The 24372-nt window shown below is 40.9% G+C and overlaps 1 protein-coding gene across 2 annotated transcripts in view; it reads left to right on the top strand.

The window, feature by feature from the left end:
- The window catches only part of DNAJB14 (DnaJ heat shock protein family (Hsp40) member B14), a 29516-nt gene extending 9316 nt beyond the window's left edge, over window positions 1-20200 (top strand). Inside the window, exons 3-8 of one of the 2 annotated variants that reach the window (XM_054382838.1) lie at window positions 8609-8754; window positions 12689-12874; window positions 13256-13350; window positions 14122-14231; window positions 15667-15836; window positions 19755-20200. In XM_054382838.1, the coding sequence (XP_054238813.1) occupies window positions 8609-8754; window positions 12689-12874; window positions 13256-13350; window positions 14122-14231; window positions 15667-15836; window positions 19755-19879 (832 nt within the window). In that variant the 3' untranslated portion in view covers window positions 19880-20200. Of the gene's footprint in view, window positions 1-8608; window positions 8755-12688; window positions 12875-13255; window positions 13351-14121; window positions 14232-15663; window positions 15837-19754 lie in introns of both variants that reach the window. The other variant, XM_054382837.1, reaches the window with a different exon arrangement.
- The last annotated feature ends 4172 nt before the right edge of the window (window positions 20201-24372 follow it).

The raw sequence follows: 24372 nt of genomic DNA, 5'->3' as shown, positions 1-24372 counted from the left end.
GAATGAGCTTTCCAGTTGGAAGCACAACAGGCTGCATGTGTTATTGCTTCAGTCAGGCCCCAGACTTTTACAATTAAATGAAATGCACCCCTCTGGGGAGGGTATTCCCTGGAGAGCAGAGCTTGTCACCACCTTATACTTCTGCCATACCGCAGTGGAATGGTTTTCAGACCTTTGAATTGGCTAAATAAATGCTGTGTAAAAATCATTTTAAGTAGTGTTTCATGCCTGGTTATAAATGTTGGGGTTTTTTTCTGTAAGACAAGAAATTTCTAGACAGCAAGGTAGCAATATCTTCATTTTTCAATAAATTCTGAATTCTACTATACATTTGACTCTGTCAAGCTATTTCGTATACTTAGGATTTTAAGGGTGGTCATTATCCTCAAATGTTCCTCCTTTTAGGAGTTCTTGATTCTGTATTAGTAATTGCATGTAGTTTGAGAGAAAGCTTTCCTGATTTAACTACATATGCCACTTCCAACCCTTTTTGATAAGCTTTAGTGAGCAGTTGGACAGGGGGAGTAGCTGTGAGATCTCTGACTCGGGTCACTGATTAGCATGCTTGAAATTGCTCAGCTATCTCGAATTTGCTGGTGGCACTATGTTTTAGAAGCATAATGAACACATTCTTGGAGCAGTATGACTAATTTAACTGCATGGATTTTCATCAAGGTTACCCTAGTAATGTGGGTAGGTGTGAGTACAAACAAGCACCTCTGTGCTGGTTTTGTTGGGTTTTTTCCCCACATACACAGGGGACACCGCTACCAAGCTACCATAACACTTCTGTAGAGCATTACAAGAGCTTGCAAACAAGTTGCTGGGCAGGGGAGAAGCATTAAGATGCAATATCTTTCCACTGATTGCATAAGCTCTGAGTGATGTGCTGTTCTTTGCAGTCACTGTTTCAGTGTGACAGTTTGAAGCTTGAGATATCTAAAAGCACTTTGTTCTTATTGAATTGGAATGCTTTGAAAATACCATCTGTAGCACATGTACCTTTTTCTTAATGAATGCTTATCTTGTCACTGAGGGCTGTATAAAGTTGCCTGAACGCTTGAGGTGACCTGCGTATTGGAGGTACTGACAGGAGACAAGCAGAAATGTGTTGGGATCCACATCAGACTTGCTCTACAAGTCTCTAGGCAATCAAAAGCTGTCTGAGCAATGTCAGCTCGAGATAAATGCATGAGAATCATGTGCACAACAATAAAAAAGGAAAAACTTGCTTTTGGATTCTGTGGTCTTTGCTTTAAAGCAGTTCTTTCGCTGTTTGAAGTACACTATTGGCTCTTTTTTTTTTTTCTGAGATGAGAAAATAAAGCATTCATGTGAGAAAGAAAATCTGAACTTTTTTTCCTTCCTAGTTCACTAAAAGCAACTGAAAACAAAAAGTGCTGAGCAGGGTGACAGTTATCAAAGAGTTCTTAAATACTTTCAAACAAATTCTGCTCAACATATGTGCCTACTCATACCAAGTGTTGCAGACCTTTTGGAAAGGCTTTGTGACTAGCATGAAGTTTTAAAAGTAAAAAAATATATATATTTAATCTTTCCCTTTTTATGCTGTGAAGTGTGTATTATTTGTTTGTTATCTATGATATGACTATAAAATAGTTTTGGAGATAGGGCTAGGTCGTACACTTTGTACAGACTCATGATTTTAAGATTCATATGGTGCCTGATGTCTCTGTTTTAATAAATAAGCCATAGCATGCATTCCAGATTACCTTTCTGACATCTGAAAGGTAACTGCCATGAGTAGTAGTCTGCTAAAGTTGGATTGCTGTTGTGTGAAAACCGTGGTGGAATACTGCTCTTCCTGCCCTGCCAGTGCCTGCCCCTTGTAAGCCAGCACAAAAATGACATCTTGTGTTTGGAGCTTTGAGCTAGATTGAAACACACTAATCAAGGCATGAGTTCTGTAGTATCCTTGCAAAGCAGGATTTGATGGTCTCCGGTAGTGGTTAAAAAATAATCAGTAGCTAGATTTGAATTCACAGAGCAAACCAAAATGTTGCCTTTACAGCATTTCATGGATCAAACTAGAAGGAATGTAAAGTTGTGTGGCTGACTTTTTCCAGGCCTGCTGAGAGTTTTATAAATTCAGCAAAAGAGACATATTGTTACTTTTTTAACATGGGGTCAGGAAGATAATTAACTGAAAGTGGAATAATAAGAGCAAGCAACATACACTAAAATGGAAAAAAGAGAAAAAAGAAACCCCACACCACAAAGCAAAGCAATCAGGGCATGCCTTTAATTAGGCTTCTAGAACCACTGTGAATTGTTAAAATATCCAGTTGAATAGTTGAGAAAGTCAAGGTGGAAACTGCAGTCATAGAAACCTGTCATGTAAAAGTGGCACAGAAAACATGATGGACTACACTTTTTGTAGCTAAAACAAAAGGTTAAACAAAATCTGGAGAAAAGTATGCTGATGTAAACACAGCCTTGAATATTTCCTGTAGTACTAAGACAAGCACCCTAACATGTTGTTGGATCTATCAGTAAAACAGAGCTGAAACTTTTGGTGCATTTGTTTAGGAAATTGAGCTGGTAGCAGCTTGAGTTCCTCACCAATTCTGTGACCTTCTCTTCCCAATCCAGAGAGCTTTTCCCAGAGCACGCCTATGTCATCCAAACTGACTGGCACATTCCCCATTCACCTGCAAGAATCCATTTGCATCAGTCCCTCTGGCATCATTGGAAACTTGATCTATGCAGAAATTAGTATGAATTTTACTGTGATTTTTCTACCCAGCTGGGACCAGAAGCCAGTGTAGCTTCCTCTTGCTCAGTTCTCTGTCACTAACATTCACTTTGCTGCTCACTGGGCTGCTCAGTTCAGGTTACTACTGGGAGAAAAAATTGTGGCTCTTGTTGCAAACTTTTGGAGATTGTAGTCAAAGTATTTGTCCTTTGGTTCGTCCCTGCACAGGTAGACAGAGGCTTTTGAAGGCTCTTTGAGATTCCTAGTCATACTCAGAACTTCACTGTGGATCATGGCAGGTATTTGATACAGAAATGCGAGAGTCTCTGATGGGTTTTGTTAACTTGATCAAAGCTGTTAATGCTGACCTAATCTGAATTGTAGATTTGAAATGTGAAACACAGCACAGCAGTAGGAGCACGTAATTTTGTAGTCACAGGGCAGCCAGTGGTGGTTGCCCCAGAATTTCTACAGGTGAGAGGAGATATTTTAGGACCTGAAAGGCTTCCTCTGCCTTCAGCCATCAGAGTGTAGCGGAGCAGAATGGGAGGAGGAATTGCTGCAGTTTGAAGCTGGCTGACCAGTTGTACTGCAGGTAGCTTGACAACAGCAAGCTGGGATAGTGGAGCTGTGCAAGTCGTGACAAGATACCTCTGTCAACAGAGTGTGGATGTGGGTAGGCCATCGTTTGCCCTCCTGCTCTTTGCGAGGTTTATTCTCTAAAAGTCAGTTGTTGTTATTGCAGGAACATCCAGCAATGTGCCCTCCCAAATCAGCCAGCAAATCTGGTAGCTAGAAGACACTGCCAAGGTGCTGGCAGAGGACCAACAATTCAAGGACAGAAATTAGCCAAACAACAGAAATAACTTGATAGTAATTCCAATACAGAAGTGATCCGATCAGGAATTAAAAACACAAGAAAAGCAGTTCACAAGAAACTAAACTCCCAAAGTAAGTGAAAGCACCAAACTTCAAATAAGCCTGAAAGAAACAACAACAAAAAATAGTCCAATTCAGTACCCAAAAAGGGGCAGGCCATAAGCAAGTGATATATAAATTGCAATTTAAAAGAGGAACATCTCTGTGGGGTTACATCAGCGCTAAGGACTACAGTGCCTGAAGTGCCCCAAGCCCAACCACACAATTTGAAATGTAGCTTTCAGAAAGTTAGTTGTTCATGCTGAGAGTGCTGCAGGGCAGGAGTTTCAGATGCAGTTAAAAGCCATAAGTGACATCAGCAATCAGTCTTTTCTAAAAGACTGGATTTACTCTTAATTTTTCCCAGCCTCTACTGGCTGCTGCTGAGTGGCCTGTGATAGGAGACAAGTGGGAAGGGGCTGGTTCCTTCTGTACATCTGCCCTTCTGTGACAAATCACCACAGGACAGTTCAGTGCTTCGAGAAGGGGGTTCTGGTAGAGTGAGGATTGTCAGACATCAGCATGCCAGAGTCAAGGGGTGAGAAATATGTCCCAAAAGGGCCTGCTTCTGGATGAGGATCAGGTTGTCCATGGCTTCCAGCAGCTGGAGAGAAATTTCTCATCAGGATAGGGGCAGTTTGGAGGAAGAGTCTTGGAGAGACTCTGTGCAAAGCCCATGATGCCTATCTCTTTTAAGGTAGAGAAGGGATGTGGCATGTCAGGCCCTGTTGGTGTGGGCTGTGTACCCTAATAGTGTTAGTAGCCTAGTGGCTTGACAGCACATGTGTGACCTGAGCATCTGTTGGCCTGTCCTGGTGATCCTGTATGGTTTGTCCTGCTATAAATTGACTTACTAGTTTGAGTTTGTGATGCATTAAAGTTTTGACTGTCAGGAGCACACCTCAAACATTAATATTTTTGTTTCATTTGGAAGCAGCTTAGCTTGTCCTGACATCCCCAGTGCAAAGCTGCTGCAGGGCAATTTTTGGTGCAAAACTCATATGGGCTTTGCAGAGGGAGGGAAAACCAAACTATTAGTCTGCAACAATTGCCTTGACTGGTACTCAGTAAGGCACCTCTTGGCAGAAGTTGCTGACTCCTTGTAGGAAACAATAACTAGATGGTAGCTGCTTACAGTCCAGCTGCTTGAAGTGGCAAAGCAGTGGTATAAAACTGTTGTCTAATGGCAGGGTGTAGCCGGAGCACCACAGCACAAACTGATTGCTCAGAATTCCATTCTTAGATGTGGTGCTTGGCCCCTGTACATTTATATGATTATTTAATGTATTTTAGCTTTAAAACCTGATCTGCCTAATCCAGAGCCCTGCTAAACTCTGCAAAGTTGCCCTGTGTATGTGTGTCCCACATGATTCACCATGAAGCCATACACAGTTCTGCTTCTCAGGCTGTCCAGCAGAGTGCTTGCAGCTTGTGTGTGTTGCTGAGGTTTGTAAAAACCAGCACTGACTTGGGTGAGATCTTCAGATGACAACAGGCTAAAGAGGGAACAAGGGTTATGTGTCTCAGCGTTGAGCCTGTGCAGTAGAAAGGAGGGCAGTGTAAATGATCTGGAGCATCAGTTGCAGGTCTGTTGCAGGCAGTGCTGCTGTGAGCATGTCACAGGCTCACAAGATGTTAGGGGTTGGAAGGGACCTCTGAAGGTCATCAAGTCCAGCCCCCCTGCCACAGCAGGACCATAGAATCTATCACAGGGCACACAGGAACACATCCATGTGGGTCTTGAAAGTCTCCAGAGAAGGAGACTCCACAACTTCTCTGGGGAGCCTGTTCCAGTGCCCTGTGACCCTCACAGTGAAGGAGTTCCTCCTCATGTTGAGGTGAAACCTCCTGTGCTGTAGTTTATATCCACTGCCCCTTGTCCTATCACAGGGTGCAAGTGAGCAGAGCCTGTCCCCTCCCTCTTGACCCCCAGCCCTCAGATATTCATAAACATTTATTAAATCCCCTCTCAGTCTTCTCCAGATTAAACAGCCCCAGGTCTCTCAGCCTCTCATCATCAGGCAGTGCTCCAGTTACTCAATCATCCTGGTAGCTCTCAGTTGAACTTTCTCCAGCAGATCCCAGTACCTGTTGAACTGGGAACCCCAGAACTGGATGCAATATTCCAGGTGAGGTCTTACCGGAACAGAGTACAGGGGCAGGAGAACCTCCCTTGATCTGCTGGACACACTCCTCTTAGTGCACCCCAGGATCATCCCATGTCCATCCTGACACGAACACATAGGGAGAATTAAGTAGGGGGTGATTGTCACAACTTCACCAAAGGTTTCTGTGTTTAAGATCAGCCATTTATCCTAGGTTAGCAGATCAGGTTTTGATTAGAATCACGGAATCAATAAGGTTGGAAAAGACCTCAAGGGATCATCAACCTGTCACCCAAGAACTCATGACTACTAAACCATGTCACCAAGTGCCACATCCAGTCCCCTCTTGAGACAAGACCTTTAAGATCAAGCCAAACCACAGTGTAAAATACACTTGAAATGTTAAATAATAGCTTCATACAAACCCAGGAATGTTGCAGTAGATATGCTTGTGCATTTGCAGGACCTTTTGTCTACCAAAGCAATCACTAGCCAAGACTTGCTGAAAGAAAATAGGAATATGTTATACCTTGGATGAATATTTGGGGTTTTTTGATAAATAACAACATCTCATTTGCGGACCAGGTTCAGGGTGGCAGTTGAGTGGAAGGTGATTGTATTCATCCCTTTGGAGGGCAAATGCGATGAGACCCACAAGGCAGGTTTCTGCCTGCACTTTCTCATCAGGATCTAGCTCTGGATTGATGCACTGGCTGTAAGCAGATCATGGTGTTGGAAGCTGGTGGGTCACCTGCTGACCTGAACATCTGCTGAGTGATAGCACTGTCCCTGCTTTTCCCATGAGAGTTGTCCACTGTGGGACGTTCACTGGTTGTGAATGGGAAAACGCTCTGAAGTGAGGTTTTGGGTGTTAGAAGAACAGATTGGCATCTCTTGGACTGTTCTTTTGGATTGCTTTTCTGTTTGTCTCCTCTCTCCATACTGGAGTTGTTAAATAAATGCATACCAAGTCTGCAAAGAAGTTAATGTAAGGCTTTTTTTCAGCGTGTTTTTAACTTCCATGAGAAATGACCATATGCTATCAGGGCAAAAAGTTGTTGAGAGTTCATGGTGCTTAAAAACACTTGAACAAATGTTTAGCACTACAGTTTTAATGCTAATAAAATAACAACTTTGCTAAACATAGATGACTTGCTACCTAATTATACATCAACCAAAATTCTGAAGAGTCTCATCCACAACCAGATAATTAAGATATTGAATTATTGAAGAGAGGAACTTAGATTGGATGCTGAGATAGCAATTTCTTGAAATAAAAGCTTAATTTGATACTGTTACCCTTTAAATCTGTCCTTGATACAGTTCATAAGTAATCCAGGTCTTGAGGCTAAGGATGAAGGGATCTGTACACTATCAATGTTTTTTTCTTGTTGTGCAAAGTAAGAAACGTAATTTCCAGTACTCAGAGTATCATTCCATGCATTTTCTTTCCATTCTTTCTGGATGATGGATTCACTGTGGGTTTTTTCAGTTAGCTTTATCAGCTTCCTACCTAGAGCTTATTAAATGTTACTTCAATATAATGAGCTATATTTATTTCACAGGAAGTTTGTGTTGGCAGCTGCCTTCACACATCCAATGCATTGCTCTTGTGAGCTTTCCTCCAAGACTTCCATGAAAGCTCGTGCTATTTGAACACAGGAAAAGAGATCCCTCAAATGAAACTTGATGTCTGTGAACTGTGAAGGACCACACACCATGGTGTGGTTGTATTTCTGATGCTAGCATTCCCTTAATTACAGGGTACTCTTGTCTTTCATGAAAACACTGCAGGCTTGCTTGCCCTCTTTTTTTTTTTTCCACTTGGCTGCCCTGTGTATAGCCTTTACAACACTAAACCCATATTTCCATAGAGATCTCTGCATTTAGGAGAATGTGGACATAGTTACAGCCACATGAAGAGACTCACACAAAGCTTTTAAAATATTTATGGATGTAATTTCTGTTTCTTGCTCAGACCATCCTGTTTCTTTTGGTATGCACCAAAATGTCAAATGTGCCTCATTTCTGCAGTGCAAGTTTGTGACTCAGCCTTTTCTAAGTTTCTGAATTCTTACCCAAGTAACTTGGTTTCATTTTTAAGGCATATTTATTGGTTTGGTCAGTTCTTCCTGCCCACATAGAACTAATGTTCTCTCTCTCTCTCCTGTAATTGTTCTTTCTCTCTTCTGGGTATTGTAAAGCATACCAAATTATTGCATCATTTCCAGATTTTGCTTTTCCTGTCTGCATGAGATGACCTACACGAAGAATACCTCTGAGTTTTCAACAATGCTACATTGAACATGAGATGAGCTGGAGCTGTAATTGCTGGAGCTGTTACTGTTTCTCTGAATTTATATAAACACTCAGGGAAAGTTAGGATCTAGGTGCATTCTGAGCAGCAGAGGTATTTTCACAGGCTTTATTTCCCTGAAAAGTGAATGCTTGAATGGTATTAGGACTTCTGTTTGGAGAAACAGTGATGTGTTTTGGTTTATTTCATATCATGCATACCCAAGTGCATGTGCTGGTGACAGTCAAAACAGGCCTTGCCACCTGCTAGCTCTGCAAAGCAAATTTGGAATCCTTGTTTTATGCATTATTAACAGTGATAACATTGGGGACGAGGAAATGCTACAGGAATTGCAAACTGAAACCTTTTCTTCCAGCTGCAGTAGCTCTACAGCAGAAGTAGTAAAATAAATGTAAGTTGTCAGTCATTTTGAGTACAACAGTTTATTGTTCTCAGTAGTGAGTTTATTATGAAAAAAGACATTCTGTTTCCTTGATACTGAAAGAAGAGAGGTGTTGCATCAGTGCAATGTATGACTTCAAACATTATGTTTTACTTCATTTTCTTTTGCAGTATAAAGAAATGTCAAGATTATTATGAAGTTCTTGGGGTGTCAAAGGATGCAGGTGAAGAAGACCTAAAGAAGGCTTACAGAAAACTTGCTTTGAAATTCCACCCAGACAAAAACCGTGCACCTGGAGCAACAGAGGCTTTTAAAAGTAAAACTCCATTTTTGCTTAAATTTCCTTTTATGGTTAAGCTTTGTCAGGTTAAAAGAAATTCATCAGTGTTGATCACTTGTCCTTTTACAAATTTGTCAATGTTGTGTTTTGCAGCTAAATATTAAACTGACATTTTAATCCAAGAAAATGTTTCACAAGATCACAGGATGTTTTAGGGGTTGAAAGGAACCTCTGGAGATCTACCAGTCCAACCCCCCTGCCAGAGCAGGACCATAGAATCTAGTGCAGGTCACACAGGAATGCATCCAGATGGGCCTGGAAAATCTCCAGAAAAGGAGACTCCACAGTCTCCCTGGGGAGAGCCTGTTCCAGTGCTCTGGGACCCTTACAGTAAAGAAGTTTTTCCTCATGCTGAGGTGGAACTTCCTGTGCTGTAGTTTACATCCATTGCCTCTTGCCCTATCACAGGGTGCAGCTGAGCAGAGGCTGTCCCTTCCTCCTTGACACCCAGCCCTCAGATATTTACAGACATTTATTAGACCCACTCTCTGTCTTCTCCTCTCCAGACTGAGCAGCCCCAGGTCTCTCAGCCTCTCCTCATCAGGCAGTGCTCCAGTCCCTTAGTCATCCTTGTAGGCCTCTGTTGGGCTTATAATCTTAAGATATACCTAGAAGTACAGATAAATAATGTGGACTTTTGCAGTGGGATTTGGTTTCAGAGGATTAACTGTGATTTTCAGTTATAGGGTGCAAAAACTTGATTTGTGGCACCCAATTGCACTTTTTTTTACTGTTGTTGACTTAATGTAGTCGATGACATCTTGCTGTCTTGGATCTTTACTATACTTGAGCTTGTGGAAAACAAATACTTGGTATCAAAATGGAGTTTTTACTGAATGACCATGGTAAGCACCTTTTTCTTAGAATTCCTTGTATGTGGTTGGTTTTATTACTTTTTGCACACAAAACTACTTGGTTTCAAACATGGCCTTATTAATAGTTGCCTCTGATGATTTCTTAGGTAAAATTTACAGCCTCACTTTACCTGATCTAAGGTTGCTAAGATTAGTCCTGCACAAAGTTGTTGAGGAAAAGCTTTTTAAAGCTTAAAACTACACAGACACAAATGAAGACAGATATGGCTCTCCAAGAAACTGTCATGCATAAGTGAACAATCTAGTTGTGGTACTTCTTTGTTTGTTTCTCCTGAGTGAGGTTTGCATGCAGACATTTGAAAAAAATCAAATAGATAAAAGTCTTAAGTTGGGGAGGGAACAAACAAAACAAACCACACCAAAAGAAAGAGAAAGTCCTGAGCAAGACTACTGATACAGACTTTAAGGGGTAATTATAATAATATATTAACAATTGGAGATGAAAAGAAGATATCATAGATAGATAGAATATAGCAGGAAAGTTGATTGCTAATGATTATTTTAATGCAACTATGTGAAATGCTTTATCTAAAAAAAGATTGTACTCTTACAAAATTGGCTCCAGCTCTATGCATAAAATAATTCTTTCTTGCTAATATAATTTCAAATAATGTTTTTTAATTATTTAATCTTTAACAGTTACACTTTGTACAAATTTGATTTCTTCGGTTTAATGTCACTTTCTGATTCTTAACTAGATGAGTAAATGAACCTAAAATTTTGTAAGGAAATGTTGATGACAAACTATTTTATAAAATCTAACTTTTTTTTCTTGCATTGAAATGATTGTAATCTTTTTGTATGACTGAGGAAATTTGTCATTTAGTTTGCCAGTAAAGGTGTCTGATGAATTTCGAACATCTAGGTGAGAAAAGGAGTTTCATCATAATAGCTATGACTTCATAATAATGCTTTGTTTCAAGGAAAGGTAGCATTAGAAAACAGAAGTGATCATAGAATCATAGAATTGTCAGGGTTGGAAGGGACCTCCAGGATCATCCAATTCCAACCCCACTAGATCACCTCACACTAGATCAGGTTGCTCAGAGCCTGGCATGAGCCATCCAGCCTGGCCTTAGAAACCTCCAGAGATGAGGCTTTTGCCATCTCCCTGGGCAACCTGTTCCAGTGTCTCACCACCCTCATGGGGAAGAACTTCTTCCTAGCATCCAGTCTGAATCTACCCATTTCTAGTTTTGCTCCATTCCCCCTAGTCCTATCACTACTTTCACCAGCTTTCTTGTAGGCCCCCCTTCAGATACTGGAAGGCCACAAGAAGGTCTCCTCAGAGCCTTCTCTTCTCCAGACTGAATAGTCCCAACTCTCTCAATCTGTCTCCATGGGAGAGGTGCTCCAGCCGTCTGGTGTGATGGTGATATTAGCCAAGGTACTTACTGAGATCCTGAGCTACCTAGTACTACTCTTCTGTTGTATTGAACAATCTCCCTGAGGTTATATTTTGGAATTAAAAAATTATGCAAATGTAATCACTTCTAATCTCTTGGAATCTCTTTTAGTAACTACATCAGAAATCTTCCTTTTGAAACTTCTGAGCAGTTTTGTACGTCTTTAAAGAAAATTGTAGTTGCATCAAATCTGTTGTAAATTAACATCAAATAACAATCAAAACAAGTAGTCAAAGACAGATGACCATCCTGTTACATTATGGCATCTTCACTTTGTGTGCAATTAATGTCTCCCTAAATTCTTAATTGTTAGGAAAAACCTAAATTTTTACTATCAGTTTTACCCTTACACTGAGTAACAAAGGAACCCTGTAGCAGTATTTGGTGTCAGTAGTGTGTATCCTGCTCTGAGTGCAAATTACAGGGCTTTGTTTCTTTGCCTTTTCTCCTCCACTTAAGGGAATTACTAATGGGTGTTTCTAAGGGCATCTTAAAAGGCACATAGCTAAGACTCATAAACTTTTTTGGTTTTAGGTTGGATTATGTTGAAAACATCAATTATGCAAAGCCACCCAGTCTTATTTGCCTGTGTTGAGGTCATAGTGTTGCACCTTTCACAAACTTTTGATGACTGATGGCTTTTCAACACCACAAAATGTAATCTCTCTGCCTTGTGTCAGTTGGCTGCAAAGGAAGCCTTTTGTTGCAGAGGCCTGGAGGAGAGAGGAGGGAAAGCAGAAAAAATTTAATGCAGATATGACTGACTGAAGATTGTTAAGTGCCAAGAGAAATTTTTCTTTAGTCTGCAAGAGCTGTATGCCTGTGCACAGCAGCTAGGGTTAAAGCTTGCAAAGTCAGCAGAGCTTTTGTTTTTTTCACACTGATTCTTTCCATGCTCACCTAACTCTGTTTTTTTTTCCCTTTCTACCATCAAAACTGAAATTGTTCATTTGTGATAATGTAGCTTGAGAGGGGACAAGCACCCAGGCCAGGCACTCCAAACATTGAAGTAATATTGATTGCCTTAGGAACACATGTTCCTGTCATGGTTGTGCTCTTCATGTTAAGTCATGCCAAAATTTGTTCTTAATGTAATCCATAAAATACCTTACAAAGCACATAGAAAAAATACTTTCACATTTCTTTCACACAGTAAAAGTCATGCATTTGAAGAGGTCACCACTTATCAAATGAAAACAAACCCTGCTGAGTCTATGATGTTTTTAAGCTAGGCTGCTAGGGCAGACTGAACTTTGCAATTAGCCAGCTTCAAAGCTGACATTGTGATGTTTCCTGCCTTTTTTTTTTTTTTTTTTTTTTTTGTCATTCCAATGAAAGAGAACATTGCTACAGGTGTAGGTGTTCTCCTAGAAAAAGAAACAAAGTTCTCCTGGCTTCTGCCTGGTTCAACAGGATAAAAGGCCTTTTAACAGTGTTGGTGGGAAACTTTGTGGAAGCTATGCTAAGAAAAGTAGAGGTGGTTCTGGGCCTTATCCTGCTATAGCTGATTTGTAACACATAGTAAAGGACATCATTTGCTGCCTGTTCTTGACTTTGAAATTGCACTTTTTGTGCTGGAATAATTCTTATCTTTCATGTATGGAAATTGTCTTTTATTCCTTGCTTTAGAAATTGGAAATGCATATGCTGTGCTGAGCAATCCAGAAAAACGAAAGCAGTATGACCTTACAGGCAGTGAAGAGCAAAGCTGCAATCACCCTAGCAACGGTAGATTCAACTTCCATAGAGGCTGTGAGGCAGATATTACTCCAGAGGATCTATTCAACATGTTTTTTGGAGGGGCCTTCCCAACAGGTATTTGTATACATCAGTTAAACCACTGGGATACAGTGGTACTGCCCAAAGTGGCATTAGAGTTTGTGAAGTTATAAAACCACTGAGATTACTCAAAGTTGCCTCTGACCCCAACTCTTTAATGTGCATCACAGTTTTTTTTTTCCCCCCAAGTGCTGCTGCATCCCAAAAATGTGAGTTCAGTTCTTTGGGGTTATGATGGTGATTCTGTGGTACATGAAATCTTTTAATCTTAAAATATTTAAACTTTGAAATGGTAAGATACCTTAAAGTTGTGTGTCATTGTTCAGTAATTTTAAAGGCTTTCTGTTGTTACTTCTGTATTGACCTCTAAATAGTTGGGGGTTTACAGGATTTAAATGTGGATATTTCTTTCCCTAGGTAGTGTACATTCATTTTCTAACGGCCGTGCTGGCTACAGTCATCCTAATCAGCACCGTCAGAGCGGACATGAGAGGGAAGAGGAGAGGGGTGATGTATGTTTGTACACCATTGAGTTTAAACTATGGATTGTGAAATTTGCTGAGAGTCACTTTTGCATTTGTACACAGTCCTCTGCACTCTAGAGGAAGTTTTACAATTGCTAGTTCTACATTTGAAAACTTGGGCAGGTGGTAGCCTTACAGATTAGTAAATAGACATGCAGGTTTGAGAAGATAATAACCTGATCCTGATTAGTAAATAGACATGCACATTTGAGAAGATAATAACCTGATACTGGTTAGTAAATAGACATGCACATTTGAGAAAATAATAACCTGCTTTTGTAAATCTGTTATTGCATGTCACTATCTTACTAGTGGCTAGTAGCATTGGCTTAAATACACCACTAACTCTGGCCCTAATCCTTGTCTACATATAAAAATGTATGGACTAAGGTAAGAATTGAAGCTTAAAGCTCAATATTCATCTGTATGAATTATGTGCACATCTGTATAATTACATAGGACTGTATAGATGAGGTGAGATCATGGCACACAATGTAAATTAATCCAGCTATTCGTTTAGAAATCACTTATGTCTACATATTAACCCATGAATGAACTCTTGCAGCTTGAGCACTGTGAATGCTGTGTATGCATTGGAAAGTTAAGGTAACACCACAGTGTTTGCAGTTTGTAGTTTTCGTTTTCCTAGCAGCTTTGGATGCTTAAAGCAGGACAGCATGCTTACTGTTAAATCTTGTCAGATGTTCCTGTTGACTTGATGCTACTTTGTGAAATACCTGAATCTGTTTTCTTCCTTAGGGAGGTTTCTCTATGTTCATTCAGCTGATGCCTATTATTGTGTTAATCCTTGTCTCCTTGTTGAGCCAGTTGATGGTATCTAACCCTCCTTACGCCTTATACCCAAGATCGTAAGTAACACTCAATTACATCAGCTTAAAACAAGGGGGAGGATGTGGTGATAACCCTCTCCCACTTAGAAGCATTTTAGAGAGCTTTCCATTTGGTCATGCTGTCAATACAGACTAAGGGATGAGGTGATAGAAAGCAGCCCTGTGGAAAAGGACTTGAGGGTGCTGATGGACAAGAAGCTGGACATGAACAGGCAGCGTGAGCTTGCAGCCCAGAAGGCAAATCACATCCTGGGGTGCATCAAAAAATGTGTTGCCAGCAGATCCAGGGAGGAGATTCTGCCACTTTACTCTGCTCTGGTGAGACCTCAGTATAAGAAGGACATGGACCTGATGGAGCAGGTCCAAAGGAGGGGCACAAAGATGATCAGGGGGTTGGAGCAGCTCTGCTACAAGGACAGGCTGAGGGAGCTGGGGGTGTTCAGCCTGGAGAAGAGGAGGCTCTGGGGGACACCTAACAGCAGCCTTCCAGTACCTGAAGGGGGCTACAAGAAGGCTGGAGAGAGACTGTTTACAAGGGCCAACATATTTGATTAAATCCTGGAACTTACTAAGGGTTATTATTCCTTTAGGGGCCTTCTGTGCCTGCAGTAAGTGAACTACTTGAAAGCAACATTATCCTCCTTACTTAAGTTTTGAACTAGATGAGGGCTGGGTAAATGGTCTGTTCTTCATGCTTCATTCTAAGTGATGGTAAAATTATTTATCTTCATTTTCTTGCAAAGAATTCTACTAGTGAAACTTTCCTGCTTTGTACAGTAGGTATCCTTTTTGCCTTGTGAGAAATAAATTTAATCAAGCTTGCCAAGCTAGCCTGTAGACTTAGCCCCCTTGCCACAATTATTTTAAAGGTGCTTAGTTGCTTGCAGAGCTCTCAGCCCCACCACAGAGAGGTTTCTTTTCTCCTCTCTTATTTTTCAGAGTTCCTTATTTACAGAGTGTGATGTTTCTCCCTTCTGCAGCTGAGCTGTCCCAATGCTTATAAGCAGTTCTATGCCAAAATGTTTGTGTACAATCTTTGATTTTTTTTTTTTTAATCTGCAGAATGCCAGCAGGAAAATGGATTTGTCAGGGCTGGCAGAAAACACTTTAGACTAGAGATGCCTTTACCAGGATACTACAGAATAGTGACCTGGTTTTCTTTCTGTTGAGTTTGTAATTTCCTATTAGCAAACCTTATATTTTCCTAAATGTGTCTTAATCAAATGGGATTTTTTTCAAGGTCAAGGGTTTAAGCAGCAGAAATGTAATGTTCAGGTATATGTAGTAAATTCTGTGGCAGATTATATAACCATTCACTTCATTAGCTGCCTTGAAATGGCAAGCTCAGTAATGTGCTCTTCTTCTGTGATAACAATATTTTTTTAAAGGGTATTTGTGGTGTGAAAAAAAAATCAATGTCTGATTTCTCCCTCTACCTCCTTTGTTGCAGAAGTACAGGGCAGGTCATACAGATGCAGACAGAAAACTTGCATGTCGTTTATTATGTCAACAAGGACTTTAGAAATGAATATAAAGGAGCATCATTACAGAAAGTGGAGAAGAGTGTGGAAGAGGATTATGTGTCCAACATTCGTAACAACTGTTGGAAAGAGAGGCAACAAAGTAAGTTTGGTAATTTGTGTCGTTTCATGAAAGCATGCATTGCTATATTAAAAAAAAGATTGCTTCAGGCAAAGAATGCAATGCTTGTATTGTTAAAATATCTGAGTGAGAAAGCAAGTGTGTAAGGTTCTCTATTGTTTCTAACTTCTCCAGGTGTTCCCAGTGTCACTTAATTTTTGTTTTACTCAGTGACCTGTCTGTGAATCATCAGCAATTTTAACCTGCTGGTTTACTATCTGCTGGTTTACTATCCAGCAATGTGCTCTTGTGGCCAAGAAGGCCAATGCCATTCTGGGGTGGATTAGAAGGGCTGCGGTTAATAGGTCAGGAGAGATTCTCCTCCCTCTCTACTCTGCCCTGGGAAGGCCACATCTGGAGTATTATGTCCAGTTCTGGGCCCCTCAGTTCAAGAAGGACCTCAGGGAACTCCTTGAAAGTCCAGTTCAGAGCCACAAAAATGATTAGGGAGTGGAACATTTTCCCTTTGAGGAGAGACTGAGGGAGCTGAGGGCTCTGTAGCTTGGAGGAGACTGAGAGGTGAGCTCATTCATGTTTATAAAGATGTGCAGGGGGAGGGCCAAGAGGAGTCAGGCTCTGCTCGGTGATGCCCAATGACAGGACAAGGGGCAGTGGGTGGAAGCTGAGGCATAGGAAGTCCCATGAAAACATGGGGAAACATTTTTTTCCCTGTGAGGGTGACAGAACAGTAGAAGAGGCTGCCCCGGGAGCTTGTGGAGTCTCCCTTTCTGGAGATGTTCAAAACCTGCCTGGACCTGTTTCTGTATGATCTGGTATAGGTGATCCTGCTCTGGCAGGGGGGGTTAGACTGAATGACCTCTCAAGGTCCTTTCCAACCCCTAACATTCTGTGATCTGTGACCACTTCTCAGAAAATTAGAGTGAATTGATAACAAGCAGGAAATTGTTCTTAAGGACAAAAGCTAAGCGTTCTAATTTCTTCCCCATTAGTTTATCTTGCCAATATCTCATTTCCCTAGGTGCTTTTATATATAAGTAAGTATTTAATACAAAAGTTTACAGAGAAGGAAACGAATAATCTGCCTTGGACCACAGTACATACTAAGGACATGCAGCATGTAAATCAGTGCTTAATCTTCTGCCAATGCTGAATAATTTTTCTCCCTGGACTTGGTACCTTGACTATATTAGATCTTCAAGCCAGGAGTTTTGTAGTTTAGCATGTATTCTAATATTATACAAGAAGCTGTTTTCCTTGAGAAGCCTAGAATTCAGTGTTTAAGAAAGAAAACTGAATAGCATGGACCATCTCCAAATCATCACCAAATTTAACCTATTACTCTATTACCTGTGACCATTTTGTGAACCTTTCATGTTCTGTGAGACCAGTGCTGCTAAAACAAAATCAGTATTGAAGCCAGGTGGTTTCAACTTGTCAGCTGGTAAACTTGAGTAGTAGTTTGCTGGGTAAACAATTCATTCATTAACTGTCAGAAAACTGAGCAGAAGCAAACAGGATGCTCTTCTCTGAGTGACATCCTGTGTTCCTGCACAGCCTTACTCTCTGCAGTCTGTTGATGCAAAGCCTTTCAGCTGAGATGGTCTCATGGTTTCTCCCAGTTGTAAAAGACAGCCAGCATCACAGCTGGTCAGAGGCCTGAGCAGGACTGCATGCATGCTTTAGAGCTGGCTTCCAGAAACTGCATTGCCCATGCAAGAGCAGGCCCAATAGTCCCTGGAGCCTTTATGCTCCTCACTCATGAGTACACATTGCTTATGCATAAGTAAACCTCCATGGTTTTACAGATTGTCCACAGGAAAGCCTTGTGGGCAAGAAAACTGTGCAGATGGGTCCCACACATGCAAGAGAAACACCAGTGCTTTGGGGGAAAACTTTCATATTGCTGCCCAGACTACTAGATATTATCAAAATATTTTTTCCAGGCTTTTCAAACACAGGAAGTCGTCAGAGAACCTTTGAGTGTAATTCTTAGGCACATACCACAAACTCTTGCATTTTTCCAAGTAGGTTGTCGTCTTGAAACGTTTGAGTATGTTCACTCTCTGTGAAATGAGTAATTTTACATCTGCAAGTGGTGACTGAATGATTGGTGATCTTATAATAAAATAGGTGATTGTTAATAGAAAATTGGAGACAAGATAAAATCCAGCACAATAAAAAGAGTGCAAGTTATCTGTGTGGGTTTTTTTTCATCAGACTGTAGATATTAAGGATAGTTTGCTTTTACTGACTCAGTCATTGCACTTAGATTTACTTGCATGTTGTATTTGTGTCTCCTGCAATATATTTACTGGCTAAATTATCTTTAAAAAGATTTAGTTAATATGCAATTTCCACCTGGGGAGGGAAAGAGGAAAAGAGGGTAAAGAATACCTTTCCCATTTTTCAGCCTTTTTTCAGGGATCACAGGATGTTAGGGGTTGGAATGGACCTCCGGAGATGATCGAGTCCAACCCCCCTGCCAGAGCAGGACCATAGAATCTAGTGCCATTTGCACAGGAATGCATCCAGATGGGTCTTGAAAGTCTCCAGAGAAGGAGACTCCACAACCCCTCTGTGACCCTCACAGTGAAGAAGTTCCTCCTCATGTTGAGGAGGACATGCTTCTTGACATGCTTCCTTTTTTAAGCATGAACAGAGTCTTGGCCAAAGCAAAGAGACCCATGCTTCTGTCTGTGCATATTTACTGGAAAAAATGTGATGGCCCTAGTTATAAAGAAGAGAAATAACCTGAAGGTGGTGACTGTCATGTTTGCTATTTGCAATTTATCAGATTGTGAAAACTAACCAGATTGATTTTTCAGTAAGCAGCCTCTAATAGATTTTCTCTATTTATAGAAACAGTTGATTTTGTGGTTTTATGGATTTAAAATACCTGTAGTCTCTTGGATCTCCTTGCCTGTTAAAGCCTTCCCAGCGTTGACTGACATTTAAGAACACCTTGCTAAATCCATTTGGAGTTCAAAGGATGAGAAAGATTTTCTAGAATTAGAACACACAGCAATGTCAAGCTATCGAACACCAGTATAGTACAGAGCTCTTTTATTAATACCTCTGAACACTGGCGGGCTGAAGCAGCACGAGCTGAAGTAACATGCTTAGCATTCAGAATGCATTTTTGGGCCCAGACAAGACACTAGAGCTGTCAATAATATGCAAGATCACTGAGCGTGCCCTGTATTTTTAATACAGAAATAGCAGGGGATTTGTTTGGTTGGTTGGCTTTAATCAGGTACTGCTGTATGAAATACGACAGTGCTGGAAGGCTGTTGCCACTTTTCCTGCTCATAAAGATGAAGTGTTTGTGAAGATCCAGCAAAGGGAAGCTGTATCAGTGCTGTTTAGGGGGGCCATCAGTGATTAATTAGAACAGATAAATGGAAAAGAGGGCAAGGATCTGATGGAGAGGGTCCAGAGGAGGGACACGAAAATCAGGGGGTTGGAGGACCTCTGCTACAAGGACAGGCTGAAGGAGTTGGGGTTGTTCAGGCTGGAGAAGAGGAGGCTCTGGGGAGACCTGATAGCAGCCTTCCAGTACCTGAAGGGGGCCTGCAGGGAAGATGGAGAGAGACTGTTTGCAAAGGCCTGCAGTGACAGGACTGCAGTGGCTCCAAACTAGAGGACAGATTTAGATTGGATATCAGGAAGAAGATCCAGTGGTGGAACACCTGAACAGGTTGCCCAGGGAGGTGGTTGAGGCTCGTTCCCTGGAGATATTCAAGGTGAGGCTGGACGAGGCCCTGGGCAACCTGATCTAGTTGGGGATGTCCCTGCTGACTGCGGGGAGGTCAGACTTTTGGAGGTCCCTTCCAGCTATGATTAAACCTGAGGCATTTTGTAGAGCTCTGGAAAGGAATGTACCGTGCAAGGTATTCCGTTTTTCACCTGAGAAATGTTTCTCTCTGTTTTTCCTTAAAGAGACAGACTTACTTTATGCAGCAAAAGTATATCGAGATGACCGCCTCCGGAATAAAGCAGACTCCATGCCCATGGACAACTGCAAAGAGCTGGAGCGGCTGACCAGCCTCTATCGAGGAGGGTGAACTACGACCGCACGCCTGCGCCTTTACCTACACCGCTGTCTCTCTTGTACATTGAGAAGAGATTGAGTTTCCCCATGAATGCTGGAAAAGAGGGGTGGATGTCAAACTCTACTGTGTAGCTGTTTCCAGAAACCTTATGCTGAAATATCATTTAATGGCTTCTTTTACCTACTGTGAAATATAGGTAACTTTAATTGTCTAGATTTTACTTCCCAGCTTCCGTGAATTCTTTCAGCAGAGAGAATAGCTCAGAAAGGATTGCTATACTTGTAAAGACTTAGTCATAGTGGTTCTCCTCTTAACATATTTGCCATGTAAATATCTGTGGAAAGAACACTTTGTGTATATATATATATGAGTTAAATGACTTTCTATTTAAAAAAAAAAAAAATCTCAGAAATTTAGTTCCATACAACATTTTGTCTCACTGATGGAATAAATAGTATGATTACATCACTCCTATTTAGATGTCAAGTGTGTGGAGTTGAAATGAGAATTTTTTTTTTTTTTTATATTTTATCTCTTAACATTGTAAAATATTCTAGGTTTACCAGCTTAGAGGAACTTGTTATTTTTAAATAGAATGGCATATATTCCTAAGTATCTCTTGGGCTATCTTGATCCAGTGTAGAGTAGCAGTTAGCTGTTGTAGTTTTTTAGCATTTCAAAGCAATGCTGAGAAAACTTAAGAACTACACTTAATCACTTTTCATAGTAAGTAAACATTTGCAAATGCTGTACAGACCATGATAAGCATTGCTTGTAGTACTTGCAACAGTTTACAGCAGCTCTACCATTTGGTATTCCAGTAGTAGTCCATGTGTATGGTTAACATGCATCCATAGCTTCCTTACTTTTCACAGGAAAAGTAGAGGAAACCATGCAATATTAAAAAAAAGAAGCTTAAAAAAAAGGGGGGGGCAGGGGTGCAACCTGTTGTTGTTTAGGCTTGTTGGTTTTGTTGGGTTTTTTTTCTGGCAGGCTTCCATTTTCTTACTATTTTTTATTTCAGCTAGGTCCCAACACTGATTCCTCATTGGGCACCAGAAATGGAACAGGGAAATATTGCTAAGGACAAGCTATGTGCCTTTCAACACTTTTGCCAACTGTTTAAATGTTTTGCTAGTTTGCAGTACGCTCCTGTGATCAGAGCCATATCAGTTGTCCCAGGGTGGAGGAGGTAGAGTATGCATTTTTCTGGACCAGAATGTTGTGGGACTGGCTTCCTAGAAATGAGCAAACATACCCTTTGGCTCCTGCACATGAGATCATGTAACTCAGTGGCCTGTACATGGAAGCTCTATGTAGCCACACCTGCTGATGCAGAGAGGTGTTTTGAAGCAGCTAAGTACAGTGTACTTAAAGTACTTTATCAGAAATTGTGTTGAAAATGTTTTTAGGTTCGGTAGCTGATGTTTTTACATTTTAACAGTGCTATGCAGGAGAATATTTCTTGTAATTGGGGACGTCCGGTGGCTCCTGATAAGGGCAGTATTTTCTGTTTGAGAAAACTGCTGTCTTTGAACCACCTTATCAGGTTTTGTGGAGCTAACTTCTCCTCCTACGCTGAAAGTCTAAATACTTGACTGACTTCATTGGAATTCCTTTTGATCTAGAGCAGGATTTGACTTTAGAGATACACTAAATGCTATTGCTCTAAGTGACCCAGAAATCATTTTGCATATATACCTTTTCTAAACTGTCCCACTGGAAACGTCCTAAACGTCCTCTATTGAATTGGTGTAACATGAGAGAGAGTGAGTAGCTGTGGGCTTCTAGCCAAGCAGCTAAACCAGCATTCAGGGTGGATATCAAAGCCTGAGGCACAGAGCAGAACTACAAACTGCTTGAAACAACAACAAAGAAGGGTTGCTGTACTGGATGTCCTCACTAAGATGGTAAGAGAAGTGTGCAGAAGGGGACAGGCACACGTTTGACGTCTGCAATAGAAATTTCCGGTGAAAATGTGATTCCCCGGATTTTGTAACTGTCCAAGAATGTATTGTAATTATTCTAATGAAAACAAACTATCAAAGTATATGTTGGTACTCCTGTGTCTTCTTAATAGAAGAAAATTGCTCCCAAGGCTTTGACAAATACTGGGGTCTTCCCATTCACAAAGGAGTCTGAGCTTGCAGGTGATGTAGCTAAGAGGAAAAAGGATGCGTATCGTGTTTGTCTAGTATCAAACAGTGAAGTGAGAGTGAAGAGATGGTCATGGCAGAGCTGCCTGTAATGATCAGATGAGTTATGTCTGCCCTGCAGTTCCTTCTGCTGCAGCTGAGCATGGAAGTGGACAGAAGTCAAACTGTGTTAGTTTGGTTAGATCGCTATCAGTACCTTCACCAACTGGAATGATGCGGTGGACGTGTCCTCTGGCAACCCAGGCATCCCTGCAGTTTAGAGGTGAGACCTAGGCTGCCACATTTCATTGGATGACCTATTGCAACTGCTATGTTCAGAGAAGGAAACAGTTAATACGTTTACACTACTTAGCACTGAGCAGATTAAATAGTTGCACACTTTGAAATACGCAGTGGAGGATGCTAGAATGTCCTGTGGCAGGAAATCCCAAAGGTTATCCTGCTCTAAATAGGGCCTGCAAACATTTGTTTAATATTCCAAGTGGGTGTTTCTCTCCTTGTAATTGTTACTTTTATTTTTCTCAAGTCTAAAGTTGTTTTTTTTCCTTCAGAAATGTCTTGCCTGGTTTAGTTGAGGGAATCTGCTGGAAGAGTTCAGAACACATTTTCTTTATGAGCAAGATGCTAATTGAAGAGGGTGGAGTGCTTGAATCTTTTCAGATTACCTTTCTTTAGAAGGTGAAGTTCTCATTTTAATAAGTTACTGGCAAGAGAAAAACAAAACTGGATTTGAAAAGCCTGACTAAAAATTCCTCAACTTTTCTACCTACCTAGAATGAACTCCTTTCTCTTTTTATTTAGTAATTACATGTATTCAACCTAGAGTTAAAGATGGCATGAGCATGGTTCTTGATTTCTCCTTTAAAAGAACAAGCAGGAAAGTCCTGCAAAAAGAGAAGAATCTTGGCCTGACTCTTTAGTATAGCAGGAGAAAGGGAGATGATTGGAATCTGCTGAAACCCAGCATCATCAGTATGTGTTCTATTTGTGGAGCATCGTGAGTCACAAGTGAGTGCAGTGTTCACATCTGATGCACATTTCCCAAGAAGTTCTGAAACTGTTTAAGTAAAACAAGATGAAATTCTAATTTTTTAATTTGAAACAGTCTTGATACTTTTACAAGTTTCCAGGAAGAGGTAGAACATTACAGTCACTGAAATCGAGGAATTTCAAAAAAGCAGCAGAGACAACTTTAAATTCTGTGCATTTTTAATATAATTTTGTAATTAATGCTGTGAAAGGATTCAAATGGGAGGATAAAGATATGCTTTTTAAGGTTGGTTGTTCCATAAATTTAATTAATCCCCTAAGCAGTTGTTATTCTTCTAGTAGATCTGTCAAAGAGAGCAGAAGGAAAAGGTAATGGTAAAAGCAAACATTTTGCTTAAAAAATAAAAATTCAGTTAATATATAAATTCCCAAAGCTCTAACTTTAAAAAGTACTAGCTTCCCAGTTGTCTCACTCAGGTTAATGGAGTGCAGCCAGTTTTACCAGAAGGAGCTTGGCCATACTGGTTTGTGGGGACCAGCAGTCAGCAGCCCTGGTGCTGCCCCTCCCATCTAACAATTCATTGTAACCTTACAAGCACCACTGATATCTTTCTGCTGCTTTCCCCGCCCTCCTTTGTAACCCACTGGGGAGAGCCTGGAGAAAAGGTAGCAGATGTAACAATTTTGTACCATATTTGGTGGAAAGAAACATAAACTGTCCTCCCCAAGCTTTTCCAGGATAACCGTGAGGCTTCTCACTCTGGCAGGAACTGAGTGTCAGATTTTCTGTATTTTTAGAAATAGTATTAAAATATATTGTTTGATTACCTTCATGCAGAATATACTTTTCCTGCTAGCAGTGGTTTGCTCTGTGTATAGGCTGTCATTGAAACAGTATTGGTGACAGAGGAGCCATCTCACAGATGCCTTTGTATAGCTTTCAGTCATTCTGACAGGGAAACAACTAAAATCCATCAGTGAGCATCATAAATGGCTTAGGCTGGAAGAGAGCTTAGAGATGACCCAACCTCCCTGCCATAGGCAGGAACGTTGAATTAGATCATCTCCCTGCCATAGGCAGGGACACCTCTCAACTGGACCAGTTGAGTCAAAGCCCCATCCAGCCTGGCATTGAACATCTCCAGGGACAGGGCATCCACAACCTCTCTGGACAATCCATTCCAGAGTCTTCCCACCCTGGTAGTAAAGAATTTCTTCCTAAAATCCAATCTAAACCTCTTTTCCTTCAATTTAAATCCTTTTCCCCTTGGCCTGCAGTGGACAGTCTTGTAAAAAGTCCCTCTGCAGCCTTCCCTTCAGGTATTGTAAAGCAGTTATAAGGTCCCCCCAGAGTCTTCT

The sequence above is a fragment of the Indicator indicator genome, chromosome 8 (genome assembly GCF_027791375.1).
Source record: "Indicator indicator isolate 239-I01 chromosome 8, UM_Iind_1.1, whole genome shotgun sequence".
Lineage (NCBI taxonomy): Eukaryota > Metazoa > Chordata > Aves > Piciformes > Indicatoridae > Indicator > Indicator indicator.
The sequence above is the reverse complement of the archived record's forward strand: the minus strand, read 5'-3'. Positions and strand labels throughout refer to the sequence as shown.